This window comes from Canis lupus, chromosome 9 (assembly GCF_048164855.1).
Source record: "Canis lupus baileyi chromosome 9, mCanLup2.hap1, whole genome shotgun sequence".
Taxonomy (NCBI): Eukaryota; Metazoa; Chordata; class Mammalia; order Carnivora; family Canidae; genus Canis; species Canis lupus.
Window position 1 is genome coordinate 47,480,637 of NC_132846.1, and position 18,733 is coordinate 47,499,369.

Consider the following 18,733-nt stretch of genomic DNA (forward strand, 5'->3'; position numbering starts at 1 on the left):
CTGCTTGGAGCACCCCCACTCAGCGGCTGGGGCCTGCTTTCATCTGTCTACTCAGCCTTGGAAGAAAGAGAGAGACCGGCTTGCCAGAGCTTCCCACAAAGCTGACAGGCACACAAGAGTCCTCCCAGCACCCCTGCACTGGCAGCCTAAAGAGCTTAAACCTTTGGAGTATAAAAGTGGGGTCTCCCTCCCCCTCCCACACACCTCCACACCCCTTATCCCTACCCTGCAGCTGTTTCCCTGCTGGGCAGGAACAGAAAACCAGGCCCAGGATCTAGGATTCTTGCCAGGGCGCTATAGTGAGGCCTTCCCCATGCTTTGGTGGCAGCAGGGTTGTACGTTTCTGGGGTTCCCACATCCCCTTTCTCTGGCCTCAACACCATCCAGCCCCATCCCTCTCTGTAAGGAAGGCCATCCCTTCCCTTGCTGAGCCCAGGGAGAAAGAAGGCAATTGGCCTGGTGGTGGGGAGGCCTGACCTGAAACCTAGCTGAACCTAGCTCAGCCACTAGATTTCTAATGACCCCCAGCAAGTCTTAGCCTCAGTTTCCCCTTCCATAAATTTGAGGGTGGGGCAGGGAGGTTAGAATCATGTTTTAAGCCAGGGGAACTCCTTCTGCCACAAAATCTAGCTTGACTGCCAATCAGTAAAGCTGTGCTGTCTAGTTGCCACAGCTCTGGGAGGGAAGGGGGGTCAGTCAGCCTTTCCCCCACTTGTTCAGCTTGTGGAGCCCCCGAGGTCCATCAAAGTACATTTTGAAAACCACTGGACTCACTGGTCCCTAAGATGGCTTCCTGCTGTCAGAGTCTATGATCTCTCTCTTTTTTTTTTTAAGATTTTATTTATTTATTTATTCATGAGAGACACAGAGAGAGAGAAAGGTGGAGAAGCAGGCTCCTTGCAGGGAGCCCGACGTGGGACTTGATCCTGGGACCCCAGGGTCATGCCCTGGGCTGAAGGCAGATGCTTAACCACTGAGCCACCCGGGCGTCCCAAATCTATGATTTCAGAGCCAGTAATGGCGGCCTGAGAAGCCAGTAAGGTGGGCCTGAGAGGGAATGAGAAAGGATTTTAATGCCAAGACCCAAGAGCAGTCAGCAAACCTGTAGGTTGACACACTCTCAGCCTTTAAGTTCAAATTTGCAGAACTGCCCTTCAGAAAATCCTGGTGGAGGCTCTCAGCCTCCCTCCACCCCCATCCTGGCCTGGAGGAGCCTAGTGAACTCCCCTCGGAGGACAGCTGAAGAGGGTTCGCCTACCTTCCAGGTCCTCAAGCACGCACTCCCGTATTCTCTCTCTCTCTCTCTCTCTCTCTCTCTCTGCCCCACCCCAGCTTCTTACTGCTTTCAATCTCTCTCTCTCCTCTCCCCCCTCTACCCCACCCCCACTTGCCAGTCCCGCCCAGTCCATCCCTGGGAAAGTATTTGAACAATACTTGGAGAAGGGGATCAGGTATCCTGGGGGGGACTGGCCCCTACAAAACACACAGATGGTTAATCCCTGGGCAACTCTGGCCTTTCCTCTCCTCTCCTCCCCCAGTCCCTCTCTCCTCTCTGTTTCCACTTCTGCTCCAGCTCCCAGCACCCTGGCTCTCCTGACAGACATCCTCCTCAGAAGAAAAGGGAGTTTGCCCTGGATGGTGCCGAACTCACTGAGGGACCCAGAGAGTCACTCTCCCTCCCCAGGCCTCAGTTTCTTCATTTGGAAAATGGGATTACATTGACAAGGGCTGGTGTCACAGATCCCTTTGAGAATCTGAGGAAAACCAGACACACACACACACACATACACACATAAAATTCTAGAGACATGATGGAAGCCCATCCACAAATTGGAGAGAGGCTCCCCAGGGGTCTTGTCCATGCTCGAGTTCTAAGGCTAGGACTCTGGGCGCAGCTCCTCCACACCATGGCAGCTGAACCTCCTCAGGCCCTGGACTGGAAATGCCAGAGGAGTCACAGCAGGGTGGGGGGCCCTGCACAGCTTCTCCCTCCAGTGGTTTGCATATGCGCTCGAGAGCGTGCACACACCCCGACAATCTGGGAAAGAGGCAGAAGGGGGTGTGGGCCCCTCTGTGGACAGGGTAGAGAGCAAAGGGGCTGCAGCCCCTGACGGCTCCTCCTCACGCCCCAAGCTCCTGGCCCAGGAGCTATGGCCTGTAGCGCACCTGCGCACCCTTGGTATCTGGCCTTGGCCCAGCCGGTCTGTCCTGCTGCAATCATCGGCAGGCTCTGCACGACAGGGCCCTGGTCCTCAAATCCAGCCTGCTCGGCACAGTTCACCACACCTCCCCTGCTCAGGATCCTCCAGCCGCTCTCCGTGGGCAGCTCCCAACTCTGCTCTCTTGCCGGAGGCTTTCCAGGTCAGACCCCAGCCCCAGGCACTCTTGCCTCAGTTCCTGAAACTCTGTCCACACTGAGCAGCCTGCACTACCAGCCACATCTTCTTGCCTCTACACGCTTGCCTAGAGTAATCTTTGTGTCTCTGCTCCTCCCATCACTAACGTCCAAATTAGTGAAAAATGCCACCTCATCTCAGAAGCCTTCCTAGCTTTCTCTCCAGCTGGAAGGCCTCTCCCCGCTGAACTCACTATCTGACAGGTATTGTGACTTTTGCCATGTTCTCCTCATTTCTGAGGATAAACTCCACAACCAAAGACCGTGCAGCTATTTAGTGGGCACCTGGCGTGTGCCAGGTACAGGGCCAAGAGCTTTATCTGCATTGTCCCATTTAATCTTCCTACAAACACAAGACAAAAGGTAGATGTAATTATCTCTAGTAAGAGACAAAGAGGCAAAGCCCCCTCTCTCTGACTCCCAACTCCTGTACTTTCCTTGGCCCTTTTGTGACTAAATTTCTTAAGAGTCTTCCTCCCATCTTGAGGGCAGGATCTTATTCTTCTAGATTTAGAAGGATCAAAGCTGTTGCCATAGCTGTCATTAAATGGTGGGAGAGAGCATGGTAGGAGAAGCGGGAGGGAGGACCACGTACACCAGGCACTACACACATGTGACCATCTTTTTTTTAAAGATTTTTATTTATTTATTCATTCATTCATGAGAGACAGAGAGAGAGAAGCAGAGACACAGTCAGAGGGAGAAGCAGGCTCCACGCAGGGAGCCCAACGTGGGTCTCGATCCCGGGTCTCCAGAATCAGGCCCTGGGCTGAAAGTAGCGCTAAACCGCGGAGCCACCCGGGCTACCCAACCATCTTTAACCTTTACGGCCACTCTGTGAAATGTCCTCAGCCCCATGTTACAGATGAGGCAGCCAAAGCCCCTAGAGGTCAGGTAGCAGTCACCATGAGGGGCAGCACTGGCCTTCCCTCCAAGCCTTCGGGGGCCCCAAAGCCCCCTCCACCGGCAGCTTCTCAGTGTGCATTGAGGCAGGGATGTGCTTCCCTGATGCCTCCTTCCAGCCAACAAATAAGTTCCCAAGTGTGAGAGTCCAGTGACTTTTGTAATTGAAATGTATTTTTTTACTGTCTTCCATGATTGGAACTGGATTCCCAGGGGCAATCATTTTGGCCTCAAGATATAATTAAAAGCATACAGGAGTACACTGTATATTCTTTAAATGGTGTAACTAGAGGGAAGCTAATGATTTTATGGCACAACAAAAGCACAACAAAAAGATCCCCCCAGAGGCTGCGTCACCATCCCTCCATAGTTAGATCTTAGTTGGAGGAAGATGAGCCTTGATTCTTACCTAGCCCTTAAAACAAAAAGGTAGTTATAAATCACCCATTTTAAACCTTATTCTTTCAGGTGCTCTTTACAAATGGCATAAGCCTCTCATTGTCTGTTTAGGGACTAAGCTAATAATGTGTTTTTTTCAGGGTCCTTTATGAGCTCTTTAAGGAAGACTCTGGTCTTTTTTGCCCCAGAGAGGCACAGAAATCATTTTCATAATTTATGAAAGTGCAGGGTGGATTTCCTTTAAGAGCATAAGGTGGCCCACTTAATATAGATCCTGTTAATAATGCAGTGGGACTTGAAGGATTCAGATTTTAAGTGGGCATAGTAACCCAGCAGAGAGTTGGGTAGAGGCCCGGCCACCCAGTCCTTCCCACCTAATAGAGCCACCTCCCCACAGGGGCCAGGGCCCATGGCACAGGACCAGCTACTGGTTTTGCCAAGGCCTTGCCCCAGAGGGGAAAAGACCTGTGTCTCTAAGGCACTGTGCTCCCTGCCCCACCCCATTTACTCTGATTTGCTCGCTCATTTATTCACTCATTCATGAATCCATCCATCCATTTATTGAGTATGTACCAAGGAAGCTGGGATTCAATGGTGAACAAGACCCAGTGTGCCCCCAATGAGCTCAGTCTGGTGGAGGATGCCAGCAAGAAAGCTGACAAATGAATCAGGGAGAGGCAGGTGCTATAAAAGGGGCATGTACCAAACATAGTGGGGGCTCCATTGAAGGAACAGATCCTCCCTGGGCAAGTCAGAAAAGGCTCCATAAGGAGAGAGGGCCGAGTTGAGCCTTAAAAGTTTTTGTAGGTGGAGAGAGTAGAAATGGAAGATGGTGAGGGCCCAGAGCTTGGATGGCAGCCTTCTAGACAGAACACAGCTCAGACACATTGACAAAAGGCAAAATGGAAGGTTGGAGAAGTTCTGAGTAATTGTGGGAAATGAGGATTGTGAAAACCCACCTAAAAAGGATCCAGACAAAGATTCAAGAGCTGGGAATAGTTTAAGGAGCTATCCTTGGGGAGGATGTGCAGAGGGCAGGGAGAGAGTATAAGGGTTGCAAGGATTGAAGCCCACACATCAACCAAAATGGCAGGTGAATTGCTCATCTCCCACAGGTTAAGGGCTCTGAGAACCTCCAGCACCAGCTCTCAGCTTCAGAAGAGGCCCTCAGTGTAGCCCTGTTGGCAACTAGGGCTCCATGGAAGAGTTTCCCCCAGATCTGGGAGGCAGCCAGGGTCCCAGTGCCCAGTACACAGGTCCCAGGCTAGCCCACCATCCTTAGATTAAAGGAGGCCTTTGGTCTCATTCCTGTCTCCACTTGGAAAGCCCACTCCCAAATTCCACATCACTGCAATGGAAGGTCCACATGTCCCTCAGTGTTCGGCCCCAAGGTGCCCAGCCCTTCCTAGTATGTTCTCCCCCACTGTGTCTATTCAGGACCCTACCTCTGTCATCTCATCCTGAATTCAAGTCATCTGTGTACATGTTGACTCGTACTGTCAACTGACTCCTCAGTTGACCCCTGGTTCCCACTGAGAGGTTCTAACGGTAACACTGAGCTCCGTGTCCTCCAAGTCTGTGGCTCGTCGAAGACAGTCAAGTTATGTTCCTTAAAGATGTCTTAGCTGACCCCTCCAAGCATCTCTGTGGACACGGAGGACCCAGGGTGGAAGGGGAGTGGAAAGAGGAGACACCGGCCCTCCTCTGCACCCCCAGACCCCAGGGAGGCTCTGCAGAATTGTGTTTTGTCCCTGTTTGGGGTTGAGCCTGTGTGGTTGTCCCTGGTGGGTCCTGCATTATTTTCCTCGAGGTTTCCAGGGGGTTGAAAAGCGTTTCATATTTCTCTGTTTGGCAAATAGTCTGTCCCCTGCCTCCCTTCCCAGGCATCAGGAATCCCAGAAATTAAAACCAGAAGGGCTCGGGTTTCTTTCTGAGGAGGGGCCTCTGCAGCAGATGCCAGTCGAGCTGAGCTTGGGGAAACCCAGCCAGGAGGTGGGGTGGGGGCACCAGGCCCTGGGTTTTCTCCACCGAGGGCCCAAGGGCCCAGCAGAGAAGGAGGGAACAGCCCTGTTCCCCAGGCAGGGCTAGAACACCTCTCTCTCTCTCTCTCTCTCTCTCTCTCTCTCTCTCTCAGCTGAGTTGGGGCTGAGAGGACAGCAGCTCCCCGGTGTCCCTGTCCGGGTGGAAGGGACAGAGCCTTCTGCTGGAGAGAGACGGGAGGAGGCAGGCGCAGCTGAGAGCGGGCCCAGATGCCAGCAGACCGGGGCCGGAGCCCAGGAGGGCTGGGGACGGGCCTCTGAGCAGAGGCCTGGAGATGGCAGCGGGCGCTGTGCGCAGAGCGGAGCTGACACCTGAATCTCGGCTTGCCTCCCCCTGGAGAGCACTTTAATGAGGCTCACAGCTGTGATATCACAGAACGAGCATTAACAATGCTAATTACCTCAAGTTTAGCCCGAACATTCTCAACCCACCCGCCTTGGGAGCGCGCTGTTGTTCTGGCCCTGCGAAAGCACTGATGGGCTGGGGCTTAGGACTAGGAGGTGAGAGCAGACAGCAGAGCACCAGGTAGGCCAGGCTGGGGGGCAGGAGGCGGGGAGTGGGGGAAGGAGGGTGATGAGGGCTGCAGGCCGCAGGGACCCCCGAGAGAGGAGCAAGTGAAGCCTCCAAGTCATGACACCGGCGTTCCTCTGCTCTGCTCTAGAGGAACCCAAGGGAGAAGCCCCCTCTGGAGAAAGCTGGGAGCAGAGATGGTTTCTCTTTGTACTTGGCAAAGGGTCATGGGCCCATGATGGCCTCCCATCATCACACTGCCTTCTGCAGCCTCAGGGATGCCCCTGGGGCCCCTCCCCTGGAGCCCCAAAGATGCTTTCAAATTATGGGGGTTATTAAAGCAGCAGAACCAGTAATATAGGAAATAGATGACATTGGAGTTGTGCTGATCAGTGGCTTGAGGGGAAGTTGGGGCTCAGGAATGTTTTTCCCACCCCTGCCCCCAAAGGCCCTCCCAGAAGCCCTCTGCAGAGTTCACTTGGAAGACCAATGTCGTAGAACAACCTAAACCTCTGGCTTCCTTGGGTCTGGCCTACAGCTTGCCCTTCCGTGGGGCTGCGTGGAGACAGACTGTGTTAGCCACCCCCGAGGGCCTGTGACCCAGGCCAGGAGCTTGGGCTTCGGGGCTGCAGGATGGATACGGGTGCTTGTGTGCACATGCCCCTGATCTGCTAGCTCCTTACCCAAACCTGCTGAGTTTATGGAAGTTCGTGCCTGTGTCTACACAAGTCAGACATCAGCGGGCTAGATAACACAGGACCTAGAGCTTCTGACTCCTCTCCCAGCATCCACTCTGCTCCAAGAAGGGGAGACCATGTGGTATCTCTGCCACAGGTCCACACCCTCAGGCTCTCTCTGACGTGGGGAGCTGTGCCTTTGGCCCCTTCTTAGTCTCTTTTCCTCCTTATGAGGAAAGAACAAAGGAAATCCATTCTGCTCTGGCTTTGCTCGAAGGTAACGCAGTGTCCCTCCACCATCCCTGTGACTCCCCAGAGCAACATGGGTCTCTGGGCGGTGTTAGAGAACTTTCCCAGGCCCAGCTGACCACATGCATCTCCCAACAACTGGCAGCATGAGGCTGGGATGCAAAGCTGGGTTTCCTGGGATCAAAGTAGACACCTCACCCCCATCCATGCAGATGAAAGGCCTATGCATGGGGGTCTGGACCACCTCTTCCCGCCTGGACTTTGTCCTAAGCTCACAGGCCCCCAATGCTGGCATCAGTGTTCAACATCTCACCTGAGATGGCTCCGGTTCAAGGCGGGGAGGACATCACTCCCTTTGTAGAGATGGCTCAGCAACCTGCCGGATGGCACACATCTGCAGTAGCAGCCGCGGCTCCTGTGCTAGAAATACCCACCCCAGGTTCGGCTCGGACAGGAAAGGCTGAAGGTGCGCCGTGACTTCTTGGAGACCAGGAGAGCACTTCTCCAGCAGAGGGACAAAAAGTGACCTGGCCATGCCCACCCATGTCTTACTGGGAAGCCCAAGTAGGTCCCACCTACAAGCCCACTGATCCACTGACACAGCAGTCCCTGCTCAGGTCTAGCTCCCCCATTTCCCACTGGACCCCATCGTCATGTGCTGTGTTATTACCTGTCTGGCTTGTAAGCCCTGTGAGGGGCAGGGCCTTGTCTTGTCTGGGGGACCCTCAGTGCCTGGCACATGGGACAGGCTTTATGTGATTTGTCTTAAATTTGTTTTTAGAAGACTGACTCCTAGCTTGCGGCCTCAGGACGCCACGGGCTGCGTGGTGCAGGAGTCCCACTGTTCCTTTACCGCGGTTGCTAAGCAGGCTCAGGAGACTCTGGGGGCAGATGTGTCTTCGCTAAAGCCTCCCGCTCCTTGCTCTTGCTCGGGGCAGCCATCGCACTGCCTTTTATGGAAGGCGATTTCTGACCTGAGAAGGGAGGGCCAATGACTCAGCTGGCTTCTAGATGGGCCCCCAGCCGGAGGCCTCTCTTTCCCCCACCCCGTTCCCCCACCTCAGCCATGAGTCATCTGTGAATCATCCACCTGCCCTCCCCTAGAAGTTCCAGGGGGTTCTCTCCAAGGGGTCTCCTCCCGTGAAGCTCTAGGTTGTGCTGCCCGCTGTGCCCGCGAAAGCTGCAGGGACTGACTCTTCCCCAGAGCTAGTGGGGGTCAGAATTCCATCACCAGCAGCGACTGAGACTCAAACTGGACCGTATCGCCCCTGGAGTCTGCTTGCAAACATGGAAGCACCAGGGCTTCTCTGGAGACACACACACACACACACACACACACACACACACACACACTCGTGCACACAAGCACGCGCACACGACATGCACACGTGTAGTCCTACTGTATACCCCAAGGGGAAAAAGCCCTGCTCCTACAGGAGCTGGATGTTTCCAATTGGTTTTTTGGGGAGGGGGATAGGAAATCACCAAAAGTTCCCAAGAGTTTTAAAGCCTTTTATTTGTTTACACATTCTCTAAATTGCAGACAAAAAAATTTTGCTACATAGGTCATCAACACTGCTAACCAACCACAGAACAAGATACTAACCACAGCAAAGAAGGGACGGGGCCTGTGACTCAGTCTTTGTGAACGTGCAAGGGGCTGGGAAGTCCAGGGGGCCCCAAGATAGACAGCTTGATGCCAACCTTATGGTGGTTCCAGGTCTTGACTCTCCAAGGCCCTCCTCCCAGAACCAGGTCAGGACAGGAGCAAAGGCAGGAAGGGAGGGAGGGGTCCTGGAGGGAGGGGTCCTGGTTCCTGGGGCAGCCTTCCTGAAGAGCCAAAATCAGGATGTGGGCTCTTTCCAACCTGGAGATCTTCCTGGAAACTTTCACAGTACACCAGCTCTCTGGGAAGTCACAGAACCTGCGTGTCCCCTTCGGACAGTGGGAGAGGTGGCACTGCCTCCCCTCCAATACTGAAACACGAGAGATCTTAATACATCCCTTGAGAGGGCAGAAACAGCACAGCACTCTTCACTTCGGGTGCCACAAAAGAGGGGGGACTTGACACACGGGAGAAAGAGAGCACCCCAGGAGGGAGGAGCAGACGGGTGCACACACACCTACACACTGAGACTACATCACATCACACCTGAAAGAGTCAGGGGTGGGGCAAGGGGCTTCTGTTGGCTTGCCTGTTGCTGTGGTTGCTTTTCAGAGGAGCCAATGGGGAATCTCTTCTTCAGACCATTACGTACAACTTCCTAAGCCTGTAGCCCTGCTCTCCAGTCTCATGAAAGCCGTGCCCTCCTCAGTTCTGGATACTGTCCAATGTCCCCGAGCAGCTCAAGGCAAAAACCCTAAGTTGTCCAGTCAGCAGGAGGTAATGCAGTGTTGGAACCCAAGGTCAAATGGGGAGGGAGTCCAAGGGAACATAAAGGAAGACCCTTGGTAGCAGGCATTTCTACCGCCAAGGCCAGCCCTCTCAGCCATTCTTGTATGACTAGGAGTCTCAGAAAAGCTGGGGCGGGATTGGGGTGGGGTGAGAGAGTATAAGACACAAGAAAGCACTTTGGAAAGATGGCAATGAGCTATTGAAAAGGCTTCTCTCTCTCGTGCCTATACCTGGAAGAAAGTGACTCTGAGTTTCATCATGTCTATAGGTCTAGAGATATCAGTGGAGACATAGCAATAGGAGGTCACTAGAACATTTCCAGGGCTATCCTTTCCAAATACAGCCCAAGCCATCTGAGGGCAGTAAATTCCTGAGGCTGCAAGGCACCCAGGGTCTATTCACCAGCAGGGAGAGCAGCAGAGACCAAGCCCTTCCCACACTTCTCCAACTCTGAGCCAACCAAAGGGCTTCCGTGCCCTTCCCAGAACCTATGCGGAGCTGGGGAGGCACCTCCTTGTAAAGAACCTCTTCATCCTTTCTACCCCAGCGCACCCAGAACTCCAGGCTTCGTATGTGGTGGCAGTCATCACCAAAGCCACCAGAACCAGCCTCCTCCTGAGGAGAAGCACAGCAGGGCATCCAGCGACTAGAAGGACAGCAATTTCTTTTGGCTTCTGGGCAGAGATGCTCCATTTCTTGGCTCTCAAAAGAGAATGTTCTCAAAACTGGGCTTTAAAATTGCCCTCAGCCTATACACACGGTGGGTGGACCTACCTGCACCAGTCCATGTGTCACATGCACAGGCCAGTCTCCCTTTCCAGTGTCTGCTTCCTAATTGGTCTAGTGGGTCAGCGTCGGGCTGGGAGGGGGTCTGAGCTGACCGTTCTCAGCCTGACAGTCTACATAAGCGGAGGTGGGAGGAGAGACCGTCTCCAGGCTAAGCCCACGGGGCCAGCAGAGCTCTCCCGCTCCCGGGTCCATCCCTCATGGAGCTCGGGGCACCAGTGGGCTCAGAGTCTGAAGCCGGCTGCTTGGGAGTGGTGCTGCCAGTCTGGCCTGGACGGGATCCAAGTCAAATGACCCCCCCCCCCCCACTGCCTCTGCCCTGCCACCAGCACAAGAGACAGGGTGAATCAGGGTCATTCAAAGGAGGCTCGGTTCAAAAGAACTGAAGGCTTTCATATGGGCAGTGGGTCAAAGCCTAGAATACACTGCAGGTTCTCAAGCACTTTAAAACCAGCCTGGCAGCCCAGCATCATGAAAGCCTTATGTCCCCGAGTCTCTCACAGACATAACCAAAATTCTGCCTCCTTGGAGCCAGGTGCTGTCCAGGGACCCCAAGGAGCCTTCCCGCCCCACTCCCCCAGCCCCCAGCAGACAAACCAAGGGATGCTTCAGGCCAGCTCCGCACTAACACCCAACCGGGGCAGATACGTGCCTTCCCCGGAGCCCAGGCATCCAGCTTGAAGGCGAGCTCAGTGTGAGTGCTTCAGGGAATAGCGAGGAGCTGAAATCTGGCTGTCACATGTGCAGAGAAAAGGGAGATTGAGCAAATGGTTTATTCCTGATGCTATAGATTCAGACAACAGTGGGTCTACTGAAGCATGAAGTCAGGATCCGATGAGCACCTGGCCAAAGGTGGGCACACGAGCTTTGCTGGAAATGCTTCCAACGTTGGGCCCCTCCCGATGCCCACCTCCTGCTGCCACACCTGAATCATGCAGGAGGCCGAGACAGGCTGGTGGGGGTCTCCGGGGGAGTTCACCCAGTCTGAGCATGAGGCCCTCATCCCACCATTCTCCTCTGCTCTTTCTAGTGGGGACGGGACAAGACCGTGAAAGGAGTCACTTTCCAGCTCTCATCAGGCCCTGCCAATTACACCTCCCCACTCACCACCCCAGGAGCCCACTCCAGCATTTGAAGGGCATGACCTCTGTTGCCTCTGGCCATTCGGCCCACTCCAACCCTGCATCATCGCTGAGGTTCATGGTAAAGATGGTCACCTTCCAAGGGCAGCCAGTGCTTGGGCAGATGGACACAAGCAACTAGGTTGAGGTCAACTGTGTTCTTCCCCTCAACCCCCAGAGAGTAGAAACAACTGGACACTTTAGCCAGCTCATCTTCAATCCATGAACATGCATGAACACAAAAAGAAGGACCTAGGTCAACACACACCTTCCCTGATGATCCACTACCTGACATGTGATCAGAATGCCATGGGAGAGTGTAATTTTGGAACCCAAAAGCAGGTTGAAGCCTGGGCCAGGATGTGGTTTATTTTTCTAACCCCTATAGGACCTAGTATGTTGCCCTGCACAGAGTGGGTGTCCTGCCAAGCATTTTAGCCAGTACCGGCCTGCCCAGCAATCCCTCTTGGTGGCCAAGAAATGGGCTCATTTTCCTTCAGAGCAAAAACACCCTGTGGGCAAACCTGCAGATGAGTAGTGAGCAAGTAGGTTGGACATCTCTCCTTTTCCCCAGCCAAAGACACAAATGCTCCCAAAGCATCTGACCATTTACTGCCACAGCATGACTTCTCTGCTCTCCCAAATGCCAGAGGGACCAGATGCTAGGGCTTGCTGTCTCCCCACCCCCTCTCCAGCCACCTGCTCCCACCTCCTCTGCTCTGAGCTAACCATTCTATGGTTTCATTCTCTCACATGTTTTTATTTTTATTTTTATTTATTTTTATTTTTTATTTTTTTCTCACATGTTATCTAGCAATGATTCCTTCCTTTTTCCCTAGTACCTAATTTAGGCCTCTTCAGCTACATGTTGAAAATACACAGGGGGTATATAGTTTTCTTTTCCTTTTGTACTGCTGCTTGTTCTCATCATCACCCCACCCTTCAGCATCTTGGCAGGAGGGAAGGGGGGGCAGGTGCAGGAAAGGAGGAGGGAGGCCATGCAAGAAGAGAACCAAGGTCTTGGCGGGGAGTAAACACGAAAGGGCGAAGTCAATAAGAACCGCAATCCCAATTCCAGCCATAAAATCTGCTCATCCCTTTGACAGCAGAATTGAGACTTTTGCTTCCAAGTCCACATCCATTGCTAAACCTGTTTCCCCAAAGAAGCAGAAGTGAGGGAAGAGGGGAAGGAGTCCATGCGCCAGTGGCCCTCTGAGCCTGAGGCTCCCCATACAACTCCCGGAAGTGTGCAGGGGCTGGGACCTGGGGTGGGCCTGGCTGGACGGCAGGGAAAGATCCCCTGTGACAAGCAGGTTCTCCCTCTTATCCTGGAGCAACACAGAAGGTTCACTTTCATTTGTTAAGTGAAGGGTGTGTGCGTGTGTGTCTCTGTTTTCATCATCAATATTGATAACATCGATAGAAATAATGGAGATGCAGAGAGGCAGGCAAACAGGATGCAGTGGGTGTGAGTATAACCTGGAGAGGGTGCAGAGGGGAAACATAGGGGCTCAGGGGCCTCCCCCAAGTCCTACGGGGACCCCCCCTCTTCCCACCCCGGCAGCATGTATGCGCCAGAGTGGGTTGGGGCCGTCCTGAATGGCCACTTTGCTCGCTGCCTGGGCTAGAGGTCATCATTAGTATTTATATCTCTGTCGACTAGGGTTCTGGCTGCCTGCCAGTCCTGGTTCCTGCCTTCCTCTGGCCTGGCCTGGGAAATGTCACCATCAGCACAAACGCTTCCTTCTCTTGGTGGGGCCAAAGAGGGGAGAAACCCTGGAGTGACCCTCTTTCAAGGCACTGAAGCAAAGAAAGGAAGGCAGTTGTGAACAAAGGGCCTGACCAAGAAGCATTCCTGTACCCTCTGCCCCCTGTTATCCACGAACCCGCCGCCTACCCCACAGCCGCATAGGATCCTAGGGAGTTACCTCCGGTCTCAGCCATCTGTGGGGACACGGCCAAGCCTCACTCAGAGCCCAGAGACAGCCTTCCCTGGGAATCCACCAACTTCCAGACCTTTCCTCTCACACAGGGAGCCCCCCATTCATTCTAGGAAACCAACTGGAGGAGGACGGGGCCAGGCCCAGACCCCCTCCTTCCCCATCACCGTTTCCTGGAGGTGCTTCCTTTGGGCCTCTCTTCCCGGCAGCCTGTGCAGAAAGTATGGAGAGGGGGCCACGCAGCCAGGCCTTCCTAAGAGCAGCTGCTGAGAGGCTCGAAGGAAGCCCCCAGTCTGTCCATCTGGGGGCTCTGTTCATCCTCCCACATCCAAGGCACCCTAGCAGTTGGCAGCACTCTGCCTCCCCACCCCACATCCTTTAGGTATTTAGCTCCAGGACTTCGAAGTGTAAATCAGGTTTCTGGGCCCTCCTCAAGTGCCCTCCTCTCCCTTCTCTTCATTTGGCTTCGCCTGACATGAAGGACCTTTGACCCTCCCCATCTCCTTCCTCTGGGCCCCCATTCCTCCCTCCTCCTGCACAATAACGAACCCACTACAGGTGACATCAATGCACAGCTCTGAAAAGGAGTCAGCTGTGGCATGTTGGGCGTCTTTGCTGGGAGCATGAGCATGGCTCTGGCCCAGGGAGCCAGCCCTTCCCTGTGGGGGTGGGGTGGGGGTGACACAGGCACGTCCTGAGGAGGGGCCTGCACTGGGGAGGAGTGTCAGGGAGTGAGAGAGGAAGGGACGCTGCTGTCCCTGCACATGTAGCAGGCTGAGAACCAGCCCAGGGACAGGGAAGGTGGTCCTTGGGGCTCCCAGCAGGGGGGTACAGGGGGTCTCCCCCACGCACCACAGACTCAAAGAGGAAACCAGGGGCCCTCTGAGTCTAAAGCCTGAAGTTGCCAGTAATCTCTCTTCAAGAGCACAGGTCTGTCTCCTAAACTTGCCCCAATAGGAAAGGTAATAATAATCATCTCATTTTTCGTCCTTAAAATATCTGAACTTTTAAAGGGGAGGGCCGGGAGGAATCGTGCTGTGTTCAAAGCACAAAGCCTAAAATGCAGCACGAGTGTAAGTCTCCGGGGTATCATGAAACCATCACTGTGAAATCCAAACCCTCCCCCAACCTTAAAACCTGTTATCTTCGCCAGCTCTGGAGGAATCTGGCCTCCTTCCCACCCACCCACGGCTCACTACCCTAGTTCCAGCCTCGCGTCTGAGCGGGCTGGGGAAGCAGCCACTCCTTGCAGCCTGCATGGCCTTCCCACCTGGCCCTGGGGACCCCCGGCTCCTGCTCTAGGTGCTTTAAGTCATGGGATGGGGGGTGGGGGGAGGAAATCTGAATGTCAGTCTCCTAGCAGAGGCCTTGTCTGGATATCCTCACAATGTCACCTGCACTGGATTTGCTGCAGGCCCCAAAAGCGGGGTTTCAAACACAGAGGGTTTCAGCTTCTGGCCTGGATCCTGCAGCCTCATCTCCTCTCTGGCCAGGTGGAGCCACAATATTGGGGTGAAGCAGAGTAAAGGCACTCTGGCTATTCTAGGGACTCGAGCTGGCAGGCAAGGGCATCATTATCTCCACCGGGTGGCCTCTGGACCCAGTGACGAGAGATACCACAGTGCGGGGGCCTCCATCACGCCAGGCCCCATGCCAGGCCCTTCAGCAGCACTAGTGCTAATCCCGGCAACAATCTGCTGGACGGGCCGTATCTCCCTACCTTACAGATGTGGAAAATGAGCCTCAGACGGGTGAAGTCACTTGCCCAAGGTCAACCAGCCAGAAAGTAGTAGAGCTGGGCTCTACATCCAAGTTTCTAAGTGCCTGTTACACTGAACTGAATTATAGCCCTCTCCAGGAGGTGGCTCCCCATTCTAGGTCGTGATGATCTAGAAGGGAGTATCCCAAGAATCTTCTTTCTGAAATCCCCAACCCCAGAGTAAATCCCTCACCTCCCACCAACAGGAGACCCACGCGCAGGTCCTTGTCACAGCTTTGACCTATTGGCTCTGTCCACAGGCAGCCTAGCCCCTAAAACATAAACCCATTTTGGTCAAAAGGGAGATTCTGAGAAGGCATCTAACCTTGGCTAATTCACACAAGAAGGGGGTATAGAAATCATTTGGGATCCCTTGGAAGGCCCTGCTTTCCAGTGGTTATTTATATAACATTATGCTTTCTTCAGTCTCCCAATGTCACCGTGGAATGGGCAGGGCAAGTATTATTATCTCTGTTTCATAGGTGGGCAGAATGAGGTTCAAGCCCTGATCATCCACGTGCACCCCATGATTCTAGTTCATTCTCTGGGGTTCAGGAAAAGACCAGTTGGAAGTTTACCATCCCTTTCCTTGTTTCAGTACAAAAAGTGATAAATGGGACTCTGGAGGTTTTGTCTGCTTGCAGTACCCCAAAAGTGCTGTTCCACAAGCTGGCTTTGCTATCCCCACTTTCCAGATGGGGAAACTGAGACCTCCAAAAAGGGAAGAAGTTGGACCCATCCTATAGGGAATGCAACTGGGAAGGAGACTCTGGACCCTCTTTACGTCCATTCCAGAGCCCGGAGCACCCAACCCCATCCCCACTGCTGGGTTACAGCACCCTCCCTCGCAAGGCCCAATCCCTCTTCACAGCTTCTGTGGCAGCAGGTGCGATGGAGGTAGAACAGGGCCACCCCAACATCTGCACTGAGGTGGGGAAGGAATTTGTACACACTCCAAAGAGGACTTGTCAAGTAGCAGGACGACAGCTAGGGGTTTCAGACTTGCTTTTTAAACTTTGAAGCCATTGTGGCATTTGGGAACATTTTGCTAACTTTTTTTCTAAAATCAAGTCAAAGTGATCTTCAAAACCAATAATCAGCCTTTGAGGACACCCCACTTGGGGTTTGTGGGAGGACAGCCAGCCAGAGCAGTTGGGAGACGAAATCTGCTCCTCTGATGTGACACCACTGGGTAAACAGGGGACAAGATGGTGCGGCAGCTTCCCAAGCCCTCCCGGACCTCCGGAATCCCAAACAGGTTTCCCGACCAGGAGGCGGAAGGAAGTATCTGGTGAGGAAGATGAAAATCCCATCTGGACGGGGCCCTTTAAACGAGATCTTTAGGGAGGCGTGTAGCTCCCTTGGAGGCCACAGGCCCCCTCAGGAGATGACCCCGTCTCTTGCCACAAGTCACCCTGCAAGGGACTGGGGGGTCCAGCGTGGCTCGGCCCCACGCCAGGCCGCCCCGGGTCCACTGGCCAAGAGCAATTAGCCCAGGAGGGAGGCTCCTGCCAAGCGGTGGAGCTGACGCGACAGGCGGGCAGAAGTGGCCCAACCAGCCCGAGCCCCCAGGGGCTTCTTCGGGAGCTGGAGGAGTAAAAATAACCTCGGCCTTTGTTGGAAGGGCCGGGCCACGGGGACGGAGCTGATTTCAGGGAAGCCGAGCATGCGCCAGGGTCCGCTGCCGAGACCTGCCCTTTGGGCAAATGATTTTTCCAGAAATGTGTCAGTTATTGTGTGCTGCTGCCATTGCCACTGCCACCGAGATTCAAAGACAGCCCGGGCCGCTCCCGCCCTCGGGGCTGACTTCCAACGCAGACTTCTCGGAAGCTCAGCCTCCCACCTCTTTCTTCTCAAAACATCTTTGGAAAACAAGACTCCGGCACATAATTGGGGAGTTTGGGGGGTGGGGGGGGGGCAAGAGCAGCCCTCAAGCTGAGGATTCTGTACCGTTGCCACCGTGATCATAAATCACCCCATCACCCCGTTATTTGTTTAGGTGACAATCCTCTCTTCCCCGTCCTAAAATCTCCAGAGTCCGGTGTCAGTAGACAGTGGCAAACACACACCATGTAGAAGGAGAAATTACTTGGGAAAAGGAATTTGTGGTGCCAAAACAGTACTGAAGGGCTTTGCAGAGCTGCAGTCCTTTGTGCCGACATGCAGATTCCGGACTGCGCAGCCTTCACCCGCCTTCCCGGCTCTTGAGTCCCACCAGGGAAAGCTCCAGACCCGGGCTGGTTGGGAGGCAGAGCCTCAGCATCCTCCCCCGCCATAGGCTGTGGCTTGTCTCACCTCAAGGATGTCCCAGCTCCGAAGGTCAAGGAACCCCAAAAGCCTGACCCCTTGCAAAGCCACTCCCGATGGGTAACAACTACTGATCGGCTGTGGCAGGGCCTCTGAATTTTCTTCCCAATGTCTCTGCCCACCCCTCAGCACTTCTACTTCCCTCGCCAGCCCCATCAGGGGACCCCCCTGGCTGCAGACACCACTAGGTGTATCTGCAAGGGGTCCAGAAAACCGCTTTTCTTCTTCACAGAGACCAAGGAACAAAGAGGGATTTTCATCGTCAAGATGGCCTCCCGACTCCGAGTCTAGAAGTTTCCAGGGAGGCTGGTAATAAATAACAACTTCTCCACAGCCTTTTGTCCCTCTGCTGAGTTCAGGATAAAGAGCTGAAGCAGGAGGCGGGAGGCTGCGTGAAGATTTCTTGGAACACAATAGATAGAAAACACCAAACGACACGTGAGTGACTGATCGGTGGTCACAAAACAGCTTCCCTTAAAATGGGAACCAGGGCCGGGGTAAATGTGAGGGGGTTCCACAGGGCCGGGGCCAGGGGTGTTCTTCAAACGTGAAAGATCCTTCTGGTGGAAGCAAGGAGGGGCTGACAGAAGTACTGGAACCTGCGTGTAGGGGGTAAGCAGACACCTCACCCTCTCGGTTCCACATGTCCATGCCCTCCATGACCACGGGTGTTCCTTACAGTCGGTCTGTCTGGATAGATGGGAGTGGGGACTTGATCCGGTGTGAAGTGGGCTCTGCCTCAGCCTCTCCAGCAGCAGGTCACAGTCTGCGACCCGGGGCCCTAGGCTTGGCAGCCGAAGGCTGAGGCTTTTTCTTTGAGCAGTTCCCAGCACAGGTGGCAGCTCCAGCTTCCTACAAGAAACAAGATGCCCTAGTTACCAGCTGCCCTTCGTCCCACCCCTTGGCCCTCACTCCTGCAAGTGCCGTTTCTCCTTTGACTTTCACAGTTCAGAGACCGAGGCCCAGGCCTGAAAGTGGGCCAGAGTCTGTAACTCGTGGCAGAGGGTGAGCGCTCCTCAGAAAATAGTTAAGTGTTCAGAGGCGATCCACTGAACTGTTGTAAAGACCCCCACTGTCCTTGACAGCAATATAACTGGCAGCACTAGGCCTGGGCTGGTTCCCCTGGAAGCTGACACCTCCCCACCGCTTTGTCTGCATGACCAAGAAACATCTCCTTGGTCCTCAAGCTGAAATTTCAGAGGGTTGAACTGTGCCTCCATTTCCTCATCTGTAAAATGGTAGCATAGGGTTG

The 18,733-nt window shown here is 54.1% G+C and overlaps 1 protein-coding gene across 2 annotated transcripts in view; it reads right to left on the minus strand.

The window, feature by feature from the left end:
- Positions 1-8,671: 8,671 nt before the first annotated feature.
- Positions 8,672-18,733, minus strand: part of DPF3 (double PHD fingers 3) — a 259,412-nt gene continuing 249,350 nt past the window's right edge. For both annotated transcript variants that reach the window (XM_072839187.1, XM_072839184.1), the window contains one exon: positions 8,672-18,333. In XM_072839187.1, coding sequence (XP_072695288.1) covers positions 18,263-18,333 — 71 coding nt within the window. In that variant the 3' untranslated portion in view covers positions 8,672-18,262. The remainder of the gene's footprint in view (positions 18,334-18,733) is intronic.